At 43.3% G+C, this 20687-nt stretch overlaps 1 protein-coding gene across 10 annotated transcripts in view; it reads right to left on the bottom strand.

The window, feature by feature from the left end:
• Window positions 1–2589: 2589 nt before the first annotated feature.
• ICA1L (islet cell autoantigen 1 like) overlaps window positions 2590–20687 on the bottom strand; it is a 39351-nt gene continuing 21253 nt past the window's right edge. For 5 of the 10 annotated variants that reach the window (XM_061607949.1, XM_061607954.1, XM_061607952.1 and 2 more), the window contains 3 exons: window positions 12662–12904; window positions 10402–10500; window positions 8692–9907 (listed from right to left, as the gene is read on the bottom strand). In XM_061607949.1, the coding sequence (XP_061463933.1) occupies window positions 9789–9907; window positions 10402–10500; window positions 12662–12904 (461 nt within the window). In that variant the 3' untranslated portion in view covers window positions 8692–9788. Of the gene's footprint in view, window positions 2622–8691; window positions 9908–10401; window positions 10501–11810; window positions 12905–16113; window positions 16278–20687 lie in introns of those variants that run through there. The other 5 variants (XM_061607956.1, XM_061607955.1, XM_061607957.1 and 2 more) reach the window with 5 other exon arrangements.

The raw sequence follows: 20687 nt of genomic DNA, 5'->3' as shown, positions 1-20687 counted from the left end.
TAGGAGGACAAGCAGTGTCACTCCCTGGACTGGTTGTAAGTAAGAAGGCAGGCCAGGTGGGGGCTGGCTGAGGGCAGACGAGGTTGGTGGGGCAGTGCCCCATTCAGCCTAGTAGGCCAGTCTCTGCTGCTTCTCAGAAGAGATGACTGCCTCCCCAAGCACCTCTGAGAGCACAGATTGTGTACTAAGCCACTAGAAAGGCATTCACCATGGCGAAGTTTAATGTACTTCCATCAGCTCTCCTAGATGGCAGATACCACAAGACTCCCTTGGATGAGCGCCTTTGCCCCTGTGGTGCAGGCAGAGTGGAATCTGTTGCACATGTTCTTTTAGACTGCCCTTTTTACCAGGATCTTCTCCTCTTAATTATATCTCTGATCATCCAATCAATCCCAGGCAGGGATCCCGCATTATATGCTACCTATCTTTTATCAAACCAACACCCCCAAACAACAATCAGGGTTGCGAGATTCTGCGCCGCAGCAATTGCCCACTGTAGAGCACTGCTAGCTCAATTGCCCGCACAACCTTGAGTGCTGGTCTTTTAATTTTCTTTGATTTTACTCCTGCAAATGTTTTAAATTGTTCAGTATTAATTGTGTATTTTGTGGCGTTGTACTGGTCTCAGACCGTAAATAAATGAACTTTGAACTTTGTACTAAGCCACTGTACAGAGAAGTGAGTGCTGGCCATTTGTAGTTCAGTGGCTAGTGTTTGGTTAATACATGTGAGACCTAGGTTTGAATCCTGCCCAGCCATGCAACTTACACTTTGGCTTTGGACAAATAGTTACATCAAGATTAGCTGTGAGGACAAATGAGTGACAAATTGTAGCATTGTAGTTTGTACAAGTACTGGATATGGTTATGGTTCAGTTTTCTAGGAATTTAGCAAAAAGCTAAAGTAGACTAGCCTGGCTGATGCGGAAAAAACTTGCCAAAAATTCCTAAAGCATATACTTGGGATATTATTTAGAAATCTGTCCTACAAGAAAGCAAAAGCCAATTTCTTACCCTTTCTTGAAATTGAATGGTTTCTAGAAATTAAATATTTAACTACTTTGGCTTGGAACGATGTGGCAACACACACAAAAAAATGAAAGTGTGTGTGTGTGTAACACAGGTTGCAATCCAATGCACATGGAAAAAAGGAGACCAGTATAGGATTGCAATGCCTGATTACTATCATGATTGTGAACATGGACTTTGATTCTAGTTTTTGTGTGTTCTTTTAATTAAAAAAAACTTTAGACAACTTGGAATGTTTTGACAAAAATACTTGCTTCAGACAACATTTTTATTAAAACTCAACCTGTGTTCCTTGCAGTGCTGCTTTTTGAAGATGTTGCTAGCTGCAGCCCATGGAGAACTGCATGTGCAACTGGACCCTTCCCCATTATCCATGATGTTCGACCTGTTCTGGATGGGGTTGCACTCCCCCTGAAGGAACAGGTTCGTAGCTTGGGAGTTCTTTTAGATCCATCCCTGTCACTTGAGGCTCAGATAGCCTCTGTGGCACGGGGTGCTTTCTACCAGCTTCGGCTGGTGGCCCAGCTGCGCCCCTATCTGGACAGAGAGAACCTCGCTTCAGTAGTCCATGCGCTGGTAACCTCGAAATTAGATTACTGCAATGCGCTCTACATGGGGCTGCCTCTGAAGACGGTTCGGAAACTGCAGCTTGTGCAGAATGCAGCGGCCAGATTGTTAACGGGGAACAGACGGTCCGACCATATAACACCAACTCTGGCTCGTCTGCACTGGCTGCCTATTTGTTTCCGGGCCTGGTTCAAAGTGCTGGTTTTGACCTATAAAGCCTTACACGGCATAGGACCACAATACCTGTTGGAATGCCTCCCCCGTTATGAACCTGCCCGTACACTACGTTCATCATCAAAGACCCTCTTCCGAGTTCCTACTCATAGGGAAGCTCGGAGGATGGCAACGCGGAAAAGGGCCTTTTCTGTGGTGGCCCCTGAACTGTGGAACGATCTCCCAGAGGAAATACGCCTGGCGCCATCGTTAATATCTTTTCGGCGCCAGGTTAAAACTTTTCTTTTCACCCAGGCTTTTTAATTAATTATGTTTAGTATACGCTGACATTGTTTTAATTTTTAATAATTTTTAACTTTGTATATGTTTTATATTGATACATGTCTTGTACTTTGCTATTTCTTGTCTTGTGAACCGCCCAGAGAGCTTCGGCTATGGGGCGGTCTATAAGCTTAATGAAATAAATAAATAAATAAGAAATAGAAGATCCACACCCTAGTTGTTCCTTGGCTGCTGTTTGAACGCAAGCACCAATTAAATAAGGTTCTTTGAAGATTAAAGGGCAAGTCATCCCTTCCAGACATTAAAGCCTTATAAGAGGATAAAGAGCATCTTTAAAGTGAAGAACGTAAGTAAAATATAAAGACACAAATGAAAATGGGATTTTGCAGGCAGTTAAATGTATTGGGCAGAAGTCAGCCAAAGTTATGCACTTCTGAGCCCCATAGATTTCCGTAAAACAGCTTAGTGCAGCTTTAACTTTCCCATTGAAATCAATAAGCCTCTTGAGGTGCAGATACATATTTATTGGAAATAGCAGCGTCACTTTCTCTTGTGGTCTTGATTCCTATACTGAAAGAAACCAGATCAAATCAGGTGAATGCATGGTACATTTTCCTAAGAGACATTTTTGCCAATACCTTTGGAGCTCAATCCTTAAAGCCAGACCACCTATTGCAGCTGGAGATCCATGTCAGATTTCACTTTTTTTGTAATTAAATGCAGCCACAGGAGGGGGGCTGATAATTTGATGAGGGAAGCAATGCACATGGATAGGGTGTAAATTCCATCTTTTTAATAGGGGTTTTCTATTCAGTGCAGTTAGGATCTAGAATAGATGCAGTTACTGTTTTCTGTTGGGATGCATTTCTTACACAGCACAATTTTATATTTGAATTACACTGGAGAGGAACTATAGGATTTTATGTAAGGGGCAGATTTGGCAGACTGAGGGAATGATTGGGCAGGGAGCCTGGGGACTCAGGGGCACTAATACTCCACTGTCTGCTCACTCAGGTTCCCTGTACAGGTGGGGTGGATGGGTGATGTTTCCAGGAGTTAGCTGGAGTGAGTGGGGATGAGGCAGGAGGGGTATTCAAGCCTATTGGGGGGTGCTACCTAGTAGGACTGGCCTATGAGGCAAAATGGAAGGAATGGATTGATCATGTGCTTTATCAGGAGGCCAAAAGATCTCAGTGGCCCATGCAAAAGGCAGGCTATTGACCCATGGAGTGTTTTACTTGTTTGGCTTGGGTGTGCTTGAATTTGGGAGTCTTCTCCTTTCCTCGTGTGCAGTTGTAGCCAGGATTCAAACCAGGGACTTCCTCTATGAGCCTGGTGTCTACAATTGGAAGTTGGGGCTGGGGGGGGGGCACAAGACAAAAGCCCCATGATGTGTATCATGCCTGTTTTGTTGCTCTGGGCTGAGCAGCCCTGTAGCCAGGGTTAGGTGGGGCATTAACGGGGGAGAGGCACATAGCGCTAGCCAATTCCCTTTCCTCCACTGGTGGAGAGACTGTGAAGGCCAGGCCGGGCCAGGCCAGGGGAAAGGCAAAGCAGTGACCTTCCCCTTCACTCCTCCTCCATCCAGAGGGTGTGTTAACGTACATGAATGAAGTTTAATGGGTTGAATTGTCTCACCCCCACCATTTTTTTAGAGGAATCCCCCGGAATACCACACTCAACAGCTTGATTTTGCCTATAGCCACAATAGCCTATAGCTCTGTCATAGGACTAATGATCAGAGTAATCAGAACATGGTCGCCCTGTATGATGACCTGTGTCGGGAGAGGGACGGGGGGAGTGTAACCCTGTTGATTCTGCTTGACCTCTCAGCTGCTTTTGATACCATCGACCATGGTATCCTTCTGGAGAGACTCACGGAATTGGGAGTTGGAGGTACCGCTTGGCGGTGGCTCCGCTCCTACTTGGTGGATCGTCTCCAGAAGGTAGGGCTTGGGGAACATTACTCGATGCCCTGGACTCTCCATTGTGGAGTCCCGCAGGGATCGGTTCTGTCCCCTATGCTCTTTAACATCTATATGAAGCCGCTGGGAGCGGTCATCAGGAGCTTTGGAGTGCGTTGTCACCAGTATGCTGATGACATGCAACTCTATTTCTCCTTTTCATCTTCTTCAGGTGAGGCTGTTAATGTGCTGAACCGTTGCCTAGCCGTGATAATGTACTGGATGAGAGCTAACAAACTGAAGCTCAATCCTGACAAGACTGAGACGCTGTTGGTGGGCGCCTTCTCGACCCAGGTGGTGGATGTTCAACCTGTTCTGGATGGGGTTACACTCCCCCTGAAGGAACAGGTTCGTAGCTTGGGGGTCCTTTTCGATCCATTCCTGTCGCTTGAGGCTCAGGTGGCCTCGGTGGCACGGAATGCGTTCTACCATCTTCGGTTGGTAGCCCAGCTACGCCCCTATCTGGATAATGATGACCTCGCCTCAGTTGTCCATGCTCTGGTAACCTCGAGATTGGACTACTGCAATGCACTCTACGTGGGGCTGCCTTTGAAGACAATTTGGAAACTACAGCTAGTGCAAATCGCAGCAGCCAGACTGCTGACGAGGACCAGACGGTCCGCACATATAACACCTGTTCTGGCGCGTTTGCACTGGCTACCTATTTGTTTCCGGGCTAGATTCAAGGTGCTAGTTTTGACTTATAAAGCCTTACACGGTGCGGGACCACAATACCTTGCGGAACGCCTCTCCCGCTATGAACCTACCTGCTCACTACGTTCAACATCTAAGGCCCTCCTCCGAGTCCCGTCCCATAGGGAAGCTCGGAGGGCTGTTACTAGATCCAGGGCCTTTTCAGTGGTGGCCCCCGAATTATGGAACAGTCTCCCCAATGAGGTGCACCTGGCGCCTACTCTTCTATCTTTTCGGCGCCAGGTTAAAACCTTTTTATTCTCCCAGGCATTTTAATGCTTAATGTTTAATGTTTATTGTTAAGTTAATTTTTACCCAGTGGTTAAATGCTCAGCTGTATGTTTTTTAGTGATTTTATCTGATTTTTATTTTACTGTATTGTATTGTATTGTATTCCTTGCTGTGAACCGCCCAGAGAGCCATTGGCTAAGGGCGGTATAGAAATGGAAATAAATAAATAAATAAATAAATAAACTTCTAAATTCCTTGGCTTTACATGTCTTTACATTTGTTTTCAATTACATTTTTCAATAGATGTTTTCAATACCATTACCATTACAATTATATACTAATATGCTATGAATTCTAGACAGTTGTTTCTATAATACTGAAAAACAATTAAATGTATGTAGCAATTTTGCTACCAAAAATCAGTAAAATGGTGCCAACCAAAAATGTTTCTTCTCTCTTCTCTTAACCCCACAGATTGTGTGAGTTAAACCAGGTACCTATAAGATTATAGAAATCAATTTTATCTCAAGGATAATCGTTTGTTGTTGTTATGTGCCTCCAAGTCGATTACGACCTATGGCGACCCTATGAATCAGCAACCTCCAAGAGCATCTGCCCAAGGATAAACGTACTGCACCAAAAAGAAAAAACTACAACAATTTTAGCTCCAAGCAACAAGTTTGTTATTATGGAATAGTGCTTGTTCTTTACAAACCATCTAAGAGCTTCAAAAGTATAATTATTGGATTTAACGGTTGTTTATAGGTTTAGGATCCAAAGGTGCTCTTTCACACATGGCAGCCTTCAACCTCACATTCCGTATGCTCCAGAGGGTTTCGCAATCCTCATGAGTAACTTTTTTAGGAATTCACCAGGCTGCAGTAGGGAGAACATACACAAGGAGAGTTCCATTCATGTAGTTTTGGATCCAAGCCATATTTTGTCACCCTAAACCATAGGAGATCCTGCTTGACATGAATCATCTTCTGTGGATTGGGATTTGGGAAGCACGGATGTATATCGGTTGGACATCCATATGCCAATGTCATCCATCTGCACTGCATTGCTTTCAGTGGGATTGCATTTCTATTTGCTTTTAAGTACAACTAGTCGGATGGAACTATTTGTGACTAGAGATGGAGCAGTATCTGTCATTCTATTAATCTTTTTAAATTTCAAGTCAAAACTCTGTATTATGGAACCCCCAGCATAAATGTAAAGGGTTTATAGGGACTATTGCGCCTTTACTGTATTGTATTTAAACTTCTTGTATCCCACACTGTCCCTCAAGCCTCTGAAGCAGATTTTGATAATGGGGGAGGAGGCTTCAGTAGGAGGAGAGGAAGTGGAAGTTGTTTCTGCTCACACAATTTATTTTATTTTATTTTATTCAGCTTATATCCCGCCCGACTAGCAAACAGTTCTCTGGGCGGCAAACATAGAAACATATACAATAATAAAATTACAAGATCAATATAACAAATATAAAAGTACATCATCTAAAATACCAATTACAACATTTACATAAATAACTTAGATTAAAATGCCTCAGAGAAGAGAAAGGTTTTAACCTGGCACCGAAAAGATAATAGTGTCGGCGCCAGGCGTACCTCCTCGGGGAGACTATTCCACAATTCGGGGGCCACCACTGAGAAGGCCCTAGATCTTGTTACTACCCTCCGGGCCTCCCTATGGGTCGGGACCCGGAGGAGGGCCTTCGTAGTAGACCGTAGTGTACGAGCCGGTTCATAACGGGAGAGGCGTTCCTGCAGGTATCGTGGTCCCGCGCCGTATAAGGCTTTATAGGTTAATACCAACACTTTGAATCTGGCCCGGTAGCATATTGGAAGCCAGTGCAGGCGAGCCAGAACAGGTGTTATGTGCTCAGACCGCTTAGTTCTTGTTAGCAGTCTGGCCGCTGTATTTTGCACTAGCTGTAGCTTCCGAACCGTCTTCAGAGGTAGCCCTACGTAGAGCGCGTTGCAGTAGTCCAAACGTGAGGTTACCAGAGCATGAACCACTGATGTAAGGTCCTCCTTACTCAGATAGGGACGTAGCTGGGCTACCAACCGAAGTTGGTAGAACGCATTCCGTGCCACCGAGGCTACATGGGCCTCGAGTGATAGGGAAGAGTCTAAAACGACTCCCAAACTACGAACCTGATCCTTTAGGGGGAGTGTAACCCCGTCCAGGACAGGGTATGTATCCACCATCTGACCAGAGAAACCATCCACCAGCAGCATCTCAGTCTTATCAGGATTGAGTCTCAGTTTGTTAGTGCTCATCCAGTCCATTGTCGCGTCCAGACAACGGTTCAATAGTAGTGTTAAAAGCGTTTCTCTTTCAGATTATGAAGATTAACATGGTTTGTGGATTTTTCAGAAAATATTTTCTCCCAAACAGATTCTGTGAAATTTCTTTTCCACATTTCATTTGAACATTATTTTGACATATCAGAACATTTGATATTGTAAGATGATAAAACTTTAATTGCAATTCTTTGATACTGGGGAATAGTTTATCAAATTCAATTAGAAATTTGTTCTAGTTCAGTAGTGAAACCACCAACGGTTCTTGGTCATCTCCTGATTAAAGTTGTATAAACTCATATGGTTAGCACTTAAAATCACATCCTTAATGTTAACATTCCATACTTCATGCACACAAAGGTCTTATTTGCACACTGATAAATGAAAGTAAAAAATCAAAGATGATAGAGATGGACTAACAAAGCAATCCAACTCGGAGGAAACCGGCATAAGTGGTGCTGGCGCAAGAGAAGCTGGCATAAGGTTCTGCAGCATCCAACTGCCATTCAGGAGCCTCTGCGTTTACTGAACGCTGGTTCAGCTAGGCAGGCTGAGGGACTTACTCTGGCATAGCCTGGCTGAGCCAGGACCCAGCCAGCTCAGCTGGAGATCCGTCACACCCAATTCCACTCAGCCCTGTGTAAATGTGAGTTGGGGATTGCGCCCTCAATCAGCCTCTCCCAATTTGTTGCTTGTTTTAACATTTTTATGTAAACCACTTTGTGAGGTTTGCCTGAAAAGTGGCGTATAACTAAATAAAATGCATAGCACGGATTAACTGGATGTTTTAGAACTACTAACTATCAAAGGATTAGTTAAGAAGACTAAGTCTTGCAGTTAGCAGGAGACTGCAAGGGGTTACAAGCAGCATCTTGTAATCCACTTAAAGATTTTATTACAATCAAGTGGTATATACATTTTGTTAAATAAAAATAAATAAATAAATAAATAAATAAATAAATAAATAAATAAATGTGCCCAAAGAAGGTGATATAAATTGCCTCCTTATAGGGACACACAAAGTGAGGAGTCTTTCTATCTACTCATGTAAGGGAAGTTAAAACATAGTGTGGGAAAATAGTTACCATTTCTAGAAGTATAACTTTACATATCTTTAGCACATCTAGTTGTACAAACTGCATTAGTCTCTTACCCTCCCAATAGTCCTGTGATATAGGGTAGTACTATATAATAAGGAGGAATGGGGACAGAATTCCACAAAGTTAGTCGGGGATTTTACGGAGATGTGATTTGAAAATAGGTGTAAATGCAACACTTGAATAGAAATGTAACTACAGCTGAAACTTGCCAGGTATTTTGTTTGTAATTATAGAACCCTATACCTCATGTTTTCTAAATGTATTTACCCAATTGTGACAATTTACATGATATAGTTCTGTAATATTTTTTATTCTCTCTTGATAAATTGCAAACAAACACAATAATAATAATAAACTAACAGTGCATTTCTCTCAATAGAATATAACTTTATGAATCTGTTGTATAGCTTTTAACATTTTCATGCATATAGAAGTTGGCTCTACATCTATTTGGAAATCAGTTTCCAAATAATGAACTATATAGCTGGAAAAGGATGACAACAGACTAACTAGGTATGCTTTTGTTATTGGGAGATTCAAGTAACTGAGCAACACAGAAGAAAAGACATTATGCCGGTAACTAATGGAGGGTTCTGGTTCCTTTAAAACTTTTCAGTTGTACTCTTGCTTAGGGCCAAGCTAGGCATTACAAGAAGATTGAGGAACATCACCTGACATCCCTTTTTAAACTGTAAAAGCCACTTCAGGTGGGGTAACCTAGACCAGAGAAGCAGCAGAGGGAGGGGTTCTCAACCCTTTCCCCATATCAAATAAGTCTCCTAGCAATTTTTCTCTGAAGAGTTACAGATCTGGATAAGCATGTATCCCTAACTCTTCAGGGGAAAGCAACTTGGAGGTGAAATTAGGAACAAGGAAACACTGGCAAGGAAGCACTTACCCCCACTTTTCTCATCCTAATAACCCCCCAAATGCAAATTTTCCAATTATAAAGGGCTTGGGGTCTCTAAGTTTGGCCTCTTAACAAACTGAACTTTGGCAGCTGCAAGAGTTCTGGATGATCTGTCCTACTACTTAAAAATCCTTTAAAAGTAAGCAGTGTATGCAATGTAAGGATTATTAACTATCTACTGGGTTAAAAAGGTCCAGAAATATTATATTATAATAGTAAAGATATTGGTTTGCCCAGCTGCTTATGACTTATGACTTTCATTTCTGGAAATTATGAGTAAAATCTTGTATTTATCACTCTATTCAGAGGCAAATTAATTGTAAGATATTTCTGCAATAGTAATGAATAAGCTTTCATAGCATTGAAAATACCCATGAAACATAGGTGGTCTTTACCCTTCTTGATATTATTTATATGCTGACATTGATGTTCTTTATCTGTGATGATGACTGCAACAAAGTCTTAATGTCTCTCCTTGAAGGACACTGTAGTTTGATACTAGATAAGTTTATCTGCTGGGTTTCACTTAATCATGCAGCAAGGAGATCATCATCTGAGCGTCCAATAGTATCTGGATTTGAAAGGGAATCCAGGTCAGCAAATGCACTGAACCATGCTGACATGTCTTGACTACTAGTCTCCTTGACAGCTGAAATATGGTAAAAGGAAATTACTTCATTGTTTGACCTAGATAAACCTTTTAAGAAATAAACTAGCTACTCAGAAATCTTGTTCCTTCAGGTTAATTAATGAGCAATTAGGGTTGCTAAGAATCAAAGTCAGTGGACAGCGAACTAAGTTGTATGTTTACTATTGCAAGCCAGTTGTATTACATGTAATTCTATTATTATTTGTTGGGGAAATTTTCTTCATACAATGCAGGTGCTGCGGCTGTAATTTAAAGTGGAAGACCAGAATGGGGGCAGAAGAGTTTCCTTTCTCCTTGTGCCATTTAATGCCCCCCTAGCAAGTAGCTTATATTCCATACTTAGAGGAAAAGACATCAGTATTTGTATTTCCCCCCCTAAAACTTGCACTTCCAGTTTCTATTCAAAGAATTGATTTCTGACCAGAAGAACCCAGATACATTAAGGTGGTCAGAGTCGTCTTACTTTTCAGAAGCTACATATTCTCTTAACTTACACTTTTGTGGTATCTTTGGTGAGCTATGTGAAGGTCCTGGCTGATTCTCAAGCATCGATTTGGAAAATGGATCTAGAAATTCTGACTGTGAGATCCAACCTCCAGGAGAAAAAATAGGAAGATTGCCCTAATTAGACACAGTAACTCTGGTTCACATCCTCATGATCTTTTGCCTTGACATCTGCAGTCTTCTTCTCCCTGGTCTTCCAGTGGTCCAGTTCACAAGTCATAGTAAGTTATGAACATGCTAATCTGGGCCAGTTTGCTTCTCCCCACAAACATGTTGGAGAAACAAACCACAATTCCTGACTTAGCATTCTGTCTGAATCAGGGATCATGTTTTTTTCTCCATTTAAACAAACCATCTGTAAGCCAAGATTTGTTCTTGGTTTGCAGATTGTGGTTTGCTTGAGTGAAACAAATCACAGTCCCCAGTTTGGACATAATGTTACGCAAGGAGTCATGGTTTGTTTCTGTTATGCACTAGTGTGCATAAGCAAAATGGCCCAGATTAACTATAGTTCACTGTTACATGTGAATGAGACCAATGAGACCTGGGTCCCCTCACCCCTCTCCATCACTCATTCACTTTTATAATTTATCAGACCATATGATGCCCCATTCCCTACACTGACATCCTGACCACTCCCCAACTCATGCACATGCTTTGTGGTCTCACCATTAAAACTGTCTATGGCCTTGCCCTCTAATCTTCACCTTTACTCATCCAGCTCCCTCACTCTCAGCCGTTCAAAGATCTATTCCCTCAAACAACTCCACATTTTTTACCTTGCTGCCTTTTTAATGCATGGAACAACCTCTCAGAATGCCTTGCTTCAAAGCTCACCTTTTCCATGAAGGCTTTGCCACAATGACCAAGTTTCCATCCCCATGGTGACTAACCCCATGTGTTTGTAACCCCCCCTTCCAAAAAAGCATGTTCTTCCTTTCTGCTCCTGACTCCATTTCCCACCCCTTCCTCTGTCCTCTCCCTTGTGCTTATTTGGAGATGATAAATCCCTTAGGGCAGGGACCTGTCCTCTCATTCTTTGTAAAGCTCCATGGCATTATATAAATGGCATTATATAAATAAACAAATAATAAAAATACATTTACAGTTAAATAATAATTGCAGAAACAATTATAATTTGTATGCATTTTGTATATTCTATACTTACTACTACAAGACCATAATTAAAACAGACCATATATAAGCAAAGAATAAATCAGCTGCATACAGCAACTATCCATCTAAAAGCCTAGCAAAATGGGAAAGTTTTAACTTGCTTAATAAAACTACAATGATCTAATAATTGAAGTTTGGTATATATAGCTGCGGAGTGCAAAAATGAACAGTCTGATAACGCTGGTGATTGAAAGAATAAAGAAACTTTATTACTCCTGGGAAATAAAGCCATTTTGAGTGCAGACATACATATGGCCATTATTAAGTCATGAGGTTAAACCTACCTCTCACAAGGAATAAGGAAGTAAAGCCTGAAAAAAATCTACATATCAACAAGTAATTACTAAAGAAGGAATTAGCAAGGGTGAACAGATTGGCTTTCTGTCTGTTGTCCCCCAACTGGTTCAGGTTACTTGTCACAAGCATTGGTGCTTTACTTCCAACACTAATATGGCTGGATTCAGAAAAAGATTTTGAAGTTGCAGTGTCATTTTAGTGAAACAGATCTAATCTCACATAAACATGGAACAATCTCAACAAACAGGGAGCCTCTTATGAAAGAAGGTGTTCCCTGACATAGAAATAATTGGGCCAGGCTACTTTCGGATTTATATAGGTAATAGCCAATGCTTTGAAGGCTTGAATTGAATCTAAGAGTAAGCTGGTAACCAGTAAAGGAACAATCTGTTATGCTCTCTGTGACCTCCTTCCAAAAAGCACCAGATTCTAAACAGTATTCATCGTAATGCTATCCACTAACTCTGTGATGTTGCTAATATCACCTTTCAGAAGAGTGTTCCAAAAAGTTGTCTGGGAATGCATGATCCTATCGCTGAAAATTAGCAAGTCTGGCCACCTAAACTAAATGGATGGAAAACAATCATGAAAACCAAACCAAGTTCATGGCAAGATGGGTAGGTATTAATGAAAGTGAAATGTACGTTAATATTTTGCTCCTGAATATACTTTGTTTAGTTCAGTCTTCTTATTCTTGGGCTCAGTAGGAGTCATTCAATTTACCATGTGCCTTTTGCAGTGAAAACAAACAAACAAGCCCATTTCCCCAATACTCACTACTGAAGCCCCCAGCAGTATGAAGGCCAAAATCAAGAAGTTGCGAAGGCAGATATCCAGGTGAATTAGCTAGGGATTCTACCTCTGCCGCAGGTCCCTGAACAGGGAAATCCATACAAGGACTATCAAACATAGTGTGACATTCCTGGGTAATATTTCTTCTGCTTGAAGAACTGGGGCTTGGTAAATTATCCAGGAAAGAAAAATCTCTCTCAAAATCTTCTGTTGAGTCTGTTGGAAGTTCTGAAATAAATGTAACATAAAAATTAATGATAAAAGAATAACAGTGTATTCTTCCCCTTGAGGCTATTTAATTCCTGAAATGTGATTTAACAATACATTAGCATTCATGTTTTGCTCTCAAGTATATCAATATACTACTATGATCTCTAATTTACATAGCTCTCCAGAGATTGTACCCTAATGGATTGATGGAGTAAAGGAATACCCAAGTAAGCCCTAATTTTATAGGCAGATCTTATGGGGCATGTTTTTACTATAGTGAGAGCCAGTGTGGTGTACTAGTTAAGGTGTTGGACTATGACTTGGGAGACCAGGGTTCGAATCCCCACACAGCCATGAAGCTCACTGGGTGACCTTGGGCCAGTCACTGCCTCTCAGCCTCAGAGGAAGACAATGGTAAACCATCTCTGAATACCGCTTACCATGAAAACCCTATTCATAGAGTCGCCATAAATCGGGATCAACTTGCAGTCCATTTCCTTTTTTTTTTTAACTACAGTATACTGTGCAAAAATGTTCATCTCAATCCAGCTAGGGGCAGTATGTGCACAGAAATAGGCTTCTGTGCTTGTATCCCTACACAGACAGGGAACTACATTTGTGACTAGATGCTATGCACAAATAGAAACACAGAGCACTGATTTATTTGTCAATTTGCCCCACTATTGTTCATTGTGACTGGCAGTGATTCCTCAGGATCCAGGCAGGAGTCCTTTCCCAGCCCTATGCCTGGAGATGCCAGGAATCGAAGCTGAGACCTTTTGCGGGTAAAGCATGTTTTGCCACTAAGCAGTGGTCCCTCACCCTAAGCAGAGTTCCCCTTTCCTATCCAGTAGCCAAGACTGCATAGACTCCTTTTTAATAATGAAAATCCTGACTATTGGCTATTTCAGAAAGGAGTGGGGAGATAGATTAAGCCTCTTCCTTCTACAGCTCGCTGACAGAGTGTTAGTTCTGATCTGTGTGCACGGAATCAGTTTCTGCATGTATATGCCAGTGGATTCAAGTGAGAAGTCTGTGGTAGATGAGATAAATTAAACTTTGTAAAAACTTCAGAGTGTTTGGCAGTTTAGCACTAATCTCTATTAGAAATCATGAAGTCCATGACTTTTTCTACTCTTTACACAAATTAATACCAAGGTTGTTATTACTAGAGCTGTGCACCAGATCTAGCTGAGGCCCACTGAATTGGGCGGATTTGGTGGGTTCTGGGCATCAGTTGAATTGGGTTCAGATAGCCTTGGATCACCGTACAGCAGATCGGGCAGACCAGGTGGCAGAGCATCAGACAGGAAGGAGAGGGGGAAAGCCCACCAAAAGACTGAGACCTACCTTCTTCCCAGAAAAGGTAGGAGCCTGAAACTACCTGACTCTCCTTCCTGTCTAACATCCCACGCCTGAAGCACCACGCTCTTGATTGATGGCTCCATTCTCTGCAGGGAACATCCTTGCAAAGCAGCACCCTGTAGAATTGAACCTCCCTTGCTGTCAGTTGGGGGAGGAAAGAAACCCAGTGTCTCTTTCCCCCATCCTCTTCCCATCCATATGTTTAATTAGGATTTTTTTAAAAAAAGCTAATTAAACATTAGCCCTGTCCCCCAGCCCTAACTAATTTGGGACTGGATCTGGGGTGGAGCAGGTAGTCCCTGGGTCAGGTTGGCCTGATGGGGGAGGGGACCGAATCGGGGTGGGGCTGTGCATAGCCCTGGTTATTACCAAGGATGTACTGTAGTTTACTGAGTCTTGTAGAGTGTTAAGGAAGGATGGAAAACTCTTGGTACCTAAGAATCTGAAATACTTGTCAAGCTTGATGATTTGATTTTCATTTACGTGTTTCCAAATACATTTGTGGACATTAATTCCCCAGTACCAGTCTATGGGGGCTATTAACACAAACAGACAGGCTGGTTGAATAGGGTCTAAAGGGAAGGGACTCCTTTATTCCAAACATTGAGAGAACTTTCAGTACCATCAGCAAAAGATTAAAAGCTACAGTCCTCTATATCACTTCGGTTGCTTAAAAGATGAAGGGCTATTTAGCATTCCTATGATGAAAGGTATAGCCTGCAAACATACCCCAGCTCATAAACAAGTTGTGTATAGTCTGCATGCAGTTAGCTTGGGGCATACAAGTTTCTCAGGTTCATCTCAGTGCATGGCAGCCTGGGTCACTGCAGATTCCATAGCAGAAAGAGATCTGCTTTTAGGGTATAAGCCTGCCTTTGTGCATACTACTTGGCTTGCAGCCACACAGCAGCTAAAGATATAGAGTACACTGTGGAATGGCTTTGGACAGAGCCTCTTTGCCTCTTGTGCTTCAGGAAGACAAAACTAACTGGCAGCAAAGAAAGAGAAATAGGCTGCATGATGCTTGGACAATCCTGTATTCATTGAAAGGAGAAGGTGCTGAACCAAGTAAGGTACTGTGACAGTGCCTGAGTTCTCAGCAAAGACAACTGGATGTGGTGAGACAAAAGGAGGATATTTTGTGAGCCTCCTGCTATTCAGTATAAAAGAGGGGTAGAGAAGTTGGATTTTTTTAAGCTCCTATGCAGGTACTCTCCTACTCATGATTGCTTTATTTTCAGTCATCCTGTTGAGCCCCAGAACCCCAAGGTGGATCAGGCAGAGGTATCGGAGGAGGAGGACAAGGCTTTCGAGGACATTGAGGGAGGGGGAGATGCTGACAGCCTGCAAGTTCCCACCGATAGCCCTCCCGTTGATGTGGCTCCTGCTCCAACTGCAAGCACTCCAACAGAGCCGTTGGCAAGCAATCTCACACGTGCGCCAACTCCACCCCCCAGGATTCCCCGCCTGGCACTTCAAATGCTTCCCCGCCAACCTGCACCTCACCCCCCGAGGTTGAGCCGGCACCTAGTGAGCTTTTGCTGTCAGATGAGCAGGTGGAAGCTCGCCCCCTTTCACCCCACGCGAGACAGCACGAGAAGCCGGATGGTCAGAAGGTGGTACTTCGCAGGAGTCGGAGATTACAGGCTAAGACCTTCCCTATTTAAAGCAGCACCCCCCTGATTGGAGTGCTGAGTCAACTTACTCCATAAGCTGCAGAGAATGTCTAGATAGCCTAGTTAGGTCATTATTTATATTTATTTATTTTATTTATTTAATTACATTTCTAAACCGCCCTATAGCAACAAGCTCTCAGGGTCATTAGTGAGTCAACATAGTTAGTTCTATGAAGCGCATGGCTTTTGATGTAACCGCTCCTTTCATAAAACAAGAATTAATTCCAGTCTCGCCTCCGTCTCGTGTCTCGCGCTCTGGGCAGGACACATCCAGAACCAGATACTGTCCCTCTTAGACATAGCTGATAGCTTCTACTTCTTGGGTAAAATCTTATGCTGAAAAGTAGCTGCTGAGCAAAATAAACAAACAAAAACATTTCATTAGTGTTACAGGCAGTGTTCCTAGTGCCACTATAAACTATACTGTGGCAGCAGCTGTAGAACCTTTTTACTAGGGTCATAGCAGCTGGACCTAGTAAGCCTTACTGGGAAGGGAGAGGGAAACAGAGAGTATTGTGTGTTGTTGCTCAGCAACCATACAGGCATTTCCTAAGGCTTCATGAAGGAATGATTGCATGGTTGTCTAGCAGCCACATAAAATTACCTGTATTACCTGTATTACCCTGTCCTTTTCCTACTCAGTGAGCTTGTGAAGCCAGCTGGTTACAGTTACAAGGCAGCTGCTGATGGAATGGGATTCCTCAGGCCAAGCGGAATAGAAAAGGTGTTGGGTATTATAAATGTAAAGATGATAGTGGAGACCAAAAGGCCACATTAATTTAATAAGAGACAATAAAGTAGTTTTTTAAAAAGGGAAGACTAAAAACTTAAGGGATGTCCACAAGAGGAAAAAAAGATAGGCCGCTAATTCACTCAGTAAGAGAATATCCAAAAAGATAAGCACTAAATGAATTGAAGCAAAATCCTAGTTGGACACCACCAGTAAGGGAAAAACAAAGATTACTGCTAGATTACCAAATTATTGTTAAAACAAGGGGACATTGGAAAAATTAGAATATAGCTCCCCTAGACCAGCTACCCAGTGTCCAGAAAAAAACCCAGTCATACTGCCCTTCATATATCACGACATAGATATGTTCTGCATAAATAGTGCCTGTGACTTGTTCCGGTTCTCCTCACATCCCCAGGACTGCTGGTTGTTTTGTCAGTCAGCCTTCGGATCTCCATATGCTGTTATTAAACGCTAGGTCGGTACATCATAAGATCTCCCTTGTTCATGATTTGATTGTGGAGGAGACTGCCGACCTGGCGTGTATAACCGAGACCTGGGTGGGTGATCAGGGAGGAGTTGCTCTTTCCCAGATCTGCCCACCTGGGTATATGGTTCAGCATTATGGTAGAACCGAAGGACGGGGAGGCAGGGTTGCTGTGGTCTATAGGAGTTCTTTCTCACTCACCAAGCACCCTGTCCAGGTGACGACTGGCTTGGAATGTCTCCACCTTGTGCTGGGCCAGAGAGACAGACTGGGAATTTTGTTGGTGTACCGCCCGCCCTGCTGCTCAACAAATTCCCTAACTGAGCTGACAGAGGTAGTCTCGGAGGTATTGTTGCGGTCCCCTAGACTATTGGTACTGGGGGACTTCAACGTCCATGCCGAGACTGCTTTATCTGGGGCGGCTCAGGACTTCATGGTTTCCATGACAACCATGGGGCTGTCTCAATTTGTTTCTGGCCCGACGCATGTGTCGGGACATACCCTTGATTTGATCTTCATCACTGGACATGGAGATGGTGATCTGGAGGTTGGGGATTTATCATCTATTCCTTTGTCATGGACAGATCACCGCTTGCTGAAGTTTAGGCTCACAGCAGCCCTTTCCCTCTGCAAGGGCGGGGGACCTATTAAATTGGTCCGCCCCCGGAGACTAATGGATCCTGAGGGTTTCCAAAGGGCTCTGGGGGGTTTTCCGACTGAGAAGACTGGCGCTCCTGTCGAAGCCCTGGTTGAACTGTGGAATACGGAAATGACCCAGGCGGTTGACACGATCGCTGCCATGCGCCCCCTCCTATGCAGAGCTCATACAGCTCCATGGTATACCTTGGAGCTGAGAGCGATGAAGCAAGAGAGGAGGAGGCTTGAGTGCAGATGGAGGCGAACTCCCGATGAATGCAATTACACCTTGGTAAGTGCTTGTTCTAAGCAGTATATAGCAGCGGTGAGGGCAGCAAAAAAGAGATATTTTGCTGATACTATTAAGTCATCACTCTCCCGCCCAGCGGAGCTCTTTAAAATTGTGCGAGGGCTTTTACATTCTGGCCCTCGGGATATTATAGATTCATCTGTAGCCCACTGTGATGAGTTCACCGAGCACTTCCAAGATAAGATTGCATGCATTCGCCGGGACTTAGACTCCAATATTATAGCAGTTGGACCTAATGAAGTATCCAGATCACGGTCTTGTCCTCATTTATTGGATGAGCTTCAATCTGTGCAGCTTGAGGATGTTGACAGGATCCTTGGACTGGTGCGGGCGACCACGTCTGTACTGGATCCTTGCCCCTCTTGGCTGGTGAAAGCTGGCAGGACCGGAACCGCCAGCTGGGCCAAGGAGGTAATAAATGCCTCTTTAAGAGAGGGAGTGGTCCCTGACTGCCTAAAAGAGGTGGTGGTGAGACCACTCCTGAAGAAACCCTCCTTGGACCCAGATAACCTGAACAACTATAGACCTGTGGCGAATGTTCCGTTCTTGGGCAAGGTACTGGAACGGGTGGTTGCCGGCCAGCTCCAAGGGCTCTTGGATGACACTGATTATCTTGATCCATTTCAATCCGGTTTTAGGGCCGGTTTTGGCACTGAAACAGCCTTGGTCGCCCTGTATGATGACCTCTATCGGGAGAGGGACAGGGGGAGTGTGACTCTGTTGATTCTCCTTGATCTCTCAGCTGCTTTTGATACCATCGACCATGGTATCCTTCTGGGAAGACTCACGGAGTTGGGAGTCGGGGGTACTGCTTGGCAGTGGCTCCGCTCCTACTTGGTGGGTCGTCACCAGAAGGTAGTGCTTGGGGAACATTGCTCGACACCCTGGACTCTCCATTGTGGAGTCCCGCAGGGATCAGTACTGTCCCCCATGCTTTTTAACATCTACATGCAGCCGCTGGGTGCGGTCATCAGGAGTTTTGGGGTGCGTTGTCATCAGTATGCTGATGACACGCAACTCTATTTCTCCTTTTCATCCTCTTCAGGTGAGGCTGTTAACATGCTAAACCATTGCCTGGCCGCGATAATGGACTGGATGGGGGCTAACAAACTGAAGCTCAATCCTGACAAGACCGAGACGCTGTTGGTGAGTGCCTTCACTGCCCAGATGGAGGATGTTCATCCTGTTCTTGATGGGGTTACACTCCCCTTGAAGGAACAGGTTCGTAGCTTGGGAGTTCTTTTCGATCCTTCCTTGTCTCTCGAGACCCAGGTGGCCTCGGTGGCACGGAATGCTTTCTACCATCTTCGACTGGTAGCCCAGCTACGTCCCTATCTGGACAGTGATGACCTTGCCTCAGTTGTTCACGCTCTGGTAACTTCTAGGCTGGACTACTGCAATGCGCTCTATGTTGGGCTGCCCTTGAAGATAGTTCGGAAACTACAGCTAGTCCAGAATGCAGCGGCCAGACTACTGACGCGGACCAGAAGGTCTGCTCATATAACACCTGTTCTGGCTCGTCTGCACTGGCTTCCTATTTGTTTCCGGGCTAAATTCAAAGTGCTGGTTTTGACCTATAAAGCCCTACATGGCATGGGACCGCAATACCTGGTGGAACGCCTCTCCCAATATGAACCTACCCGTACACTGCGCTCAACATCTAAGGCCCTCCTCCGGCTGCCATCTCATCGAGAAGCCCGGAGGGTTGTGACTAGAACTAGGGCCTTTTCGGTAGTGGCCCCCGAACTGTGGAATAGTCTCCCCGATGAGATACGCCTGGCGCCGACGCTGCTATCCTTTCGGCGCCAGGTGAAAACCTTTTTATACTCCCAGGCATTTTAAAGTGTATTTTAAATTGTATTTTATAGTGTATTTTATCAGTATTTTCATTATTGTTGTATTTTGACGTTGTTGGTTCTTTGTTATTGTTTGTTTTGATCTTGGATTTTGTTATACTTATTGTATTTATATATTGTGCTTGTTTTATTTCTTATGTACACCGCCCAGAGAGCCTTTTTGGCTTAGGGCGGTATATAAATAAAATAAAATAAAATAAAATAAAATAAATAAATAAATAAAGCATTTCTGGGCAGATTAAGAATTGTTACCTTCCTCAGGGATACAAGGATGAATATCACTAAACTTGCTAATCTGACAGAGGTTCTCTTTTATATCATCTGACCCTGGAATACCAGAAGAAAATACAGTAGGAACTTCTTGTAGGAAAGGTAAAGCATAAATCCCAAAGAGAAATTTTATCATCTCAGTATTGCTATGGAGCAGAGCAAGCACCAAATGGCTTTAGTGTGGTCGTGGTGCCTCGGTTCTGGTACACCCTCCTCCTGGAGGCATGGATAGCCACATTGTTGTTGGGAATTTACTGCTTGATGGAAATGTACCCATTTTCTCCCTAGCTTTTGGTGGCTATAGTTAGACTGTTTTTGAGCCTTGAATTTGTTTTGTTTTATAGTATTCTTTTTTGTGGTTTTATTACTGATATTGCTGATATATTATGGTTTATATATTATGGTTTTATTATTGATATTGATGTTGTTGATATTTTATTATGTTAATTGTGATTTTATTAGTAATTTGTT

This window comes from Rhineura floridana, chromosome 2 (assembly GCF_030035675.1).
Source record: "Rhineura floridana isolate rRhiFlo1 chromosome 2, rRhiFlo1.hap2, whole genome shotgun sequence".
Taxonomy (NCBI): domain Eukaryota; kingdom Metazoa; phylum Chordata; class Lepidosauria; order Squamata; family Rhineuridae; genus Rhineura; species Rhineura floridana.
Note: the sequence above shows the minus strand (reverse complement) of the source record. Positions and strands in the feature narration are given on the sequence as shown.